Consider the following 5,733-nt stretch of genomic DNA (forward strand, 5'->3'; position numbering starts at 1 on the left):
TACCCATTCTTATTGATTCAATTATGTTAGGTGTCAATTTTGTTAGGTGTGGTGTATGATATCACAAGTGTAGTTTTAATTTTGCTCGACTTGTGTAGTTTTAATTTTGCTCGAAATAAATAATTTTACCATTGTGCCTTCCAACTAAATAAGCAAACTACAATTTGTTGAGAATTTAATATATACTAACAGTCAAATGCATGGAATTTGAATGTTTATTTTTCTGATTTTTAGGTGTTTATTTGTTTAGAAAAATGAGTCTAACATAAATTTTTAGGTTAGTTAACAGAAAATATATACGAAGAAAATGTTTTAGCCGTAAAACATTTTTCTAAGCCTTTGAAACCTAACTCATTCCTTCCTACCCTTTTAAAAATAGTAGTCACCCACTACTTTGGTTTGTTTCGGGTGTTGTAGCCAAATACAAGAAAATATTTTAATTTCTAACGCAAAATTTTCCAAGTATCCAATATTTGGCAAAACACAAGTTTGGTATTTTAAACATATTAATGATTGTCAAGTGAAATGGAACAAAGGAATTATATTTCTTTTGGCCTTGAAACTAAGAAGCTTGCGTCACTCCTTTCCTTTCTCTTTTTCCAGATCTCGCCTCCCTCCTCCTCCACTTTCTGTTTCTTCTTCTCCCCCACCCTTCTTAAACCGCCGTCACCTCGTCTGCCTTCCTCTCCGCTGCTGTCTCGTTGAGGAGGAAGAAGGAAGCTTGTCTTCCTTCTTCCTCCTCCCACCGTTTTTTATTTTCTGTTCTCGTTGTTATTTTTCTTTTGTTCGTGTCAGTTTGTTTAGTTGGATCTTATATAGTTTATCGTAGATCTGAATCCGTTTGAACTGCGTCTTTTGGCTAATCTCTTTGTTTTTGTAACTTTTTCTGTTTTAGTAAGGACAAAAACGGTAGATTTTATCCGTAGATCACTGGATCTACGTGGTTGCAAAAGAAAGGACTTAGATCCGAAGTTTCAGAATGGTTCAAAGACTGGAGATTGGACTACAGTTGCTTTGCGGCGAATTTGGAGTTACGATCTATGTATGGTTCAAATGTTGGTTGTTTTTAATGTACCTTTAATGGCTTCTTTTGCTTTTAATAGTCATTTTCTTGCTTTTAATAGTCATTTTCTTGCCCACGTGGACTTTGTATTAGGCTTAGCCTATATGTATGTAAGGTTTTATTCCTTACTGGTCTCTTATGTACTTCCAATGTTATGATTTAATGAAATATTAGTATTACTACCAAAAAAAAAAAAAATGATTGTCAAGTTGAATTGGATTATATTATTTGTGCAGAAGAGTAATTGGAAAACAGAAAGGAGCCAACCAGGCATAAAGATGATTGCTTGCCAGATATGTAAAGATTGTTGGGACTTTGATTGGATGAAAAGTTTTGAAGGGTTAACACAAACTTAGTTCTATTTTATAAAACTCATTGTTAACCCTTTAATAATTGCAATGATTAGAAAATGATATTCCATATCAAATAGTAAGATACAAAGTTGGAATTGCAGACCTCTAAATGAACTGGTCCTAATTCTACAATCATTAAAAATCCCACTGCCATAAATCAATGAATTTCACAACTCTTCAAAAGAATATCTCACACCATAGTCTTTAGATAGCTGATACCTTTGGCACATCAACTGGGAATTCATGGATCTCATCCATCCATGGATTCTTTTCCTTTGCTGGGTTTATGTTCCTCAATGCCTTCCACACTGCACTGTTACACTTAAAACCTGATCCAAATGCTATTTGCCACGTTCTATCTCCCTTCCTTATCCTTCCTTTACCTTCTGAATATGCCAATTCGTACCAAAGAGAACTGCTCGAGGTATTGCCAAACCGGTAAAGTGTCATCCTTGATGGCTCCATGTGCCAATCAGATAGCTGCAAGTTCTTCTCTAATTCATCCAAAACAGCTCTACCTCCAGCATGGATGCAGAAATGCTCAAAAGCTAATTTGAAATCGGGGATGTACGGTTTGATCTTCATCTTCAAAAGCTTCTTACCAACTAACGTGGCGAAGAATAGTAGCTGTTCCGACATTGGCAGAACAAGAGGCCCTAGTGTGGTGATGTTAGTTTTCAAAGCATCACCAGCAACAGCCATTAGATCCTTTGACAAAGTAACACCAACCTTCCCATTAGAGTCCTCTTCTTGGGTAACACAACTAAAGCACTTATCGTCAGCACCCTTGTGCGTGCGAACTGTATGTACCAATTGGTACTTTGATCTCCTTCTATCAGACCGCTTGTTCGAAAGCAGTATTGCTGCTCCTCCCATTCTGAATAAACAGTTTGAAACTAGCTTTGATCTGTCATTTCCAAAGTACCAGTTCAATGTGATGTTCTCCATGCTGATAACCAATGCATAAGAATTGGGATGGACCTGAAGAAGATCCTTAGCTAGAGCTATCGAGATCAGACCTGCACTGCAACCCATCCCACCTAGATTGTAGCTAACTATATTCCCTCGAAGCTTGTAATGGTTAATAACCATGGCTGAAAGAGACGGAGTGGGATTGAACAAGCTACAATTCACAATCAAGATTCCAATATCTTTGGGCTTAACAGAGGTCTTAGCCAAAAGCTCGTCAACGCAACCATACATGACAGTTTCAGCTTCTTTTCGAGCTTCTTGCATAGATGGGTTAGGAGGAATACTGAGGACAGCCTGTGGAAGGTAAGTTGATTCACCCAGACCAGATCTCTCAAGTATCTTCTGCTGGAAGTTAAGATTATCCTGTGTAAAAGTCCCGGTCATCCGAGATTGATCCATAAAAATCCTTTTTGTACATTTATGAGAGTCATCAGGCTTGTAGCAGGCGAAGTTGACGAGGTATACAGGGCGAGGACGAGTCATAAAATAAAGTGTAAATAGGAAAACAAGGAGCGTAGAGCAGACAATGACAGATATGAGATTGAATTGCAGATGCTCCCAAAGGGTATAAAGATCTTGGAGAGAAAAAGTTGAAATCTGAGCAGCAATGACAACTAGAAGAGGGGAAAGGAAAAGATACATTCCATGGGTGATGAGATAATGGTAACCCAGCTTCACATATTTTAGCTTGACAGATTTTTTGAAATCCGGAAGGTTTCGCGATGAAGATGATTGAATGAGGGGTGCATTTGGTTTTGGCTCCGACATCTCTCCCTGTCAAGGATGAAATCATTCACTTAAATAAGATCGTAACCAACTGATATGTTAAATTGATCAAGCATATGAAGAATAAAGAATCTGAAATTCAACTAGGAAAAGACATTTTGGAGAGTTAAAAATGAAAACCTAGGTTATTTACAAGATCTTAGAATCTGAAGAATCCAATTAGTGAAATTATGTATTCTATTTAAAAAAAAGAAGACCAAAATCCATAAATTATCCCAGAAAAAGGAAAATCAAGCAACATGTAAAGAAAATGCAGTGAGTAGGAAAAACAAGTAAAAGAAAAGGCGAGAGCAATTAGCAAATCCATAGAAAGAAAACAAGTCAGATCCCCAAATAATAGAGAAGAAAATTAAACAACATTAACGCCCTATTAAAGAAATAAAAAGAAACCAACCTTAATAGAGGAAATCCAGAGACGGATCGCTTGAATCTCCCGAGAGAAGAAGAGAGAGAGGAAAAGAGGGAGGGGGGAAAAACAAAGCTAGTTGTGAGCTGCCAAAAGAATTAAATAGAAATGAGAGGAGAGGAGAGGAGAGGAGAGGACTATATTTAAACTTGGATATAAATTTTTTTTAAAAAGAAAAAGAATAAAAATGGAATAGAGGGAGAGAGATATATAGTGGTGGAGATGAGAAGCCAGCTCAGCTCAGTTGGCGAATTGGACGCGTTTTGAGCTTTCAAAATTCAACTACTATTAAATTAATTACAGAGAGACGGCGCCAACTGGCTTTCAAATCTTTGACTCTTTTTAATTCATCATGTTTTCTTTTATTTTTGTCAATTTCATTTTCTACTTCTTCCAAATAAATTTCAACATCTCATCTACCTATTAATTTATTCAAATTTCATTTTTCACTTTATCCAACTCATCGTTTCACTAGTACTAATATTCATTTAAAGACCATGACTTTATTGCCAAGTCCCAATGGAAATCTTATTTTGTTCAAATAGTCCCAATGGAAGACATCATTTATAGATCTTTCAACGCTTTAGATAAACTTGTTCATACTTACAACGTATTTTACAATAAAATTTTGAAAACTCGAGCAAAATCATTTGTACATTGAATCAAATATAATTTTGTTGTGCATTGATTTAGATGCTTGGTTGAAATAATATTTATTGAAACACTTCTTTTAAATGTCTCGGATCTGATTTTATCTTGATTCGAAGACTTGTTTGGGGACAAGTAAGGTTCAAAGTGTGATGAGGTTGTTATTGCCATATTGTATAGAGTCTATAGTATAGTTTATACTCCATTTATATACTTTTCTAACCTAAATACTCTGGATTATAGCGTCTTCTACCTATTATCTATCTAATAAGTGTTTTGAGTTGTTTCATGAGCAATCAGGCATGAAACAAAGCAAAAAGGGACAAAAGTAAGAAGTTGCTCGGCAAGTTACACATTTGCCTCGGCGAGCCATATACTTTACTCAATGAGGAGGTTGTCAATAAGGAGTCAAACTTGGAAATAAAGGTCAACAGAAAAAACCGTGGAAAAGAGATGTTGCTCGGCGAGCTGAACCACACCTACTCGACGAGCTACAACGGACAAATAGACCTTTTCCTAACGTGTCTCTACTTCGGGAGTTCCGATCTGGTTCAATCTCATACATTATATTCCGACTTTGAAGAGGCTAGGACACCTAAATAGACGAGGAAGGTGACCCCTAACACTATAAATAGAGGCTTAAACTATGTAATTAAAAATATTCAATTCTTCACATTAGCTTTAGTTCACTACAATTTAACTTTAGCTCGTTTTTACTTTCGTTCTTCATTCAGTTCAGTTTAGTTTCAGTTTTGATACATTTAATTAAGGTACTTTCGTTCTTTTAATCAAGAAGTAAACATCGGTTTGTCTTCCATCCCTTTTTATCTTATTATTTTGTTATATTCAAGTTATTCTTTCATCTCGTATTTATATTCTTGAATTAATAAACCCGATTTGATAAACATGGGCTCACTATCTCTCCATCTTACCCTTCCTCTATGCTTTAACTCGAACATAAGCTAAATCGCCTTTGACTAGGATGGAGGTGAACCGTGTTTAACGAATATGAGCCGTTAATGAGTGTTTTATGTTGTGTTGTATGAAATAATGAGATAATTAGTTGAAAATCTATTACTCACCTCGAACTAAGAAACCTAATAAAGTAATTGGTAAAAGAGGTTGAATTGTGAAACCTAATCAAATAAACGATTCAACCGAGTAAATCAATTATTCCTACACCTTAACAGGATAGTGCGACTTTGTAGTATAGGTTATGGCTTAACTTCAGTTTTCATCGTATTTAATGATTTCTAACACACTTAGAGATTTTACCTAACCAAGCATCGACGTAAGGGTGTTAGGAATAGAGTTAATAGTTCTAGGGCGGGATTATTATCTTAATTAGGAAAGCTACCGCCTTAAGTTATCTTCGATACACACAACATACACGAAATGATTTATAGTAGTTAACATGGGGATTCGAAATCTCAGCCTCTCCACTCATTCATAAGACAATCGAATATTATTTCTTTGCTTTCTAGTTTAGTTTAGTAATTGGAAGT

At 35.7% G+C, this 5,733-nt stretch overlaps 1 protein-coding gene across 1 annotated transcript; it reads right to left on the reverse strand.

The window, feature by feature from the left end:
• Positions 1–1,462: 1,462 nt before the first annotated feature.
• On the reverse strand, positions 1,463–3,754 carry LOC136202130 (3-ketoacyl-CoA synthase 11). The gene is made up of 2 exons (XM_065992619.1): positions 3,569–3,754; positions 1,463–3,162 (listed from the first exon to the last, which is right to left on the reverse strand). The coding sequence occupies exon 2, from the start codon at positions 3,154–3,156 to the stop codon at positions 1,621–1,623; it is 1,536 nt and encodes a 511-aa protein (XP_065848691.1). The 5' UTR covers positions 3,157–3,162; positions 3,569–3,754; the 3' UTR covers positions 1,463–1,620.
• Positions 3,755–5,733: the final 1,979 nt, after the last annotated feature.

Source organism: Euphorbia lathyris, chromosome 8 (assembly GCF_963576675.1).
Source record: "Euphorbia lathyris chromosome 8, ddEupLath1.1, whole genome shotgun sequence".
Classification (NCBI taxonomy): Eukaryota; Viridiplantae; Streptophyta; class Magnoliopsida; order Malpighiales; family Euphorbiaceae; genus Euphorbia; species Euphorbia lathyris.

Coding starts and splice junctions, on each gene's coding strand:
- LOC136202130 (XM_065992619.1), bottom strand. CDS start 3,156: ATGTCGGAGCCAAAACCAAATGCACCCCTCATTCAATCATCTTCATCG.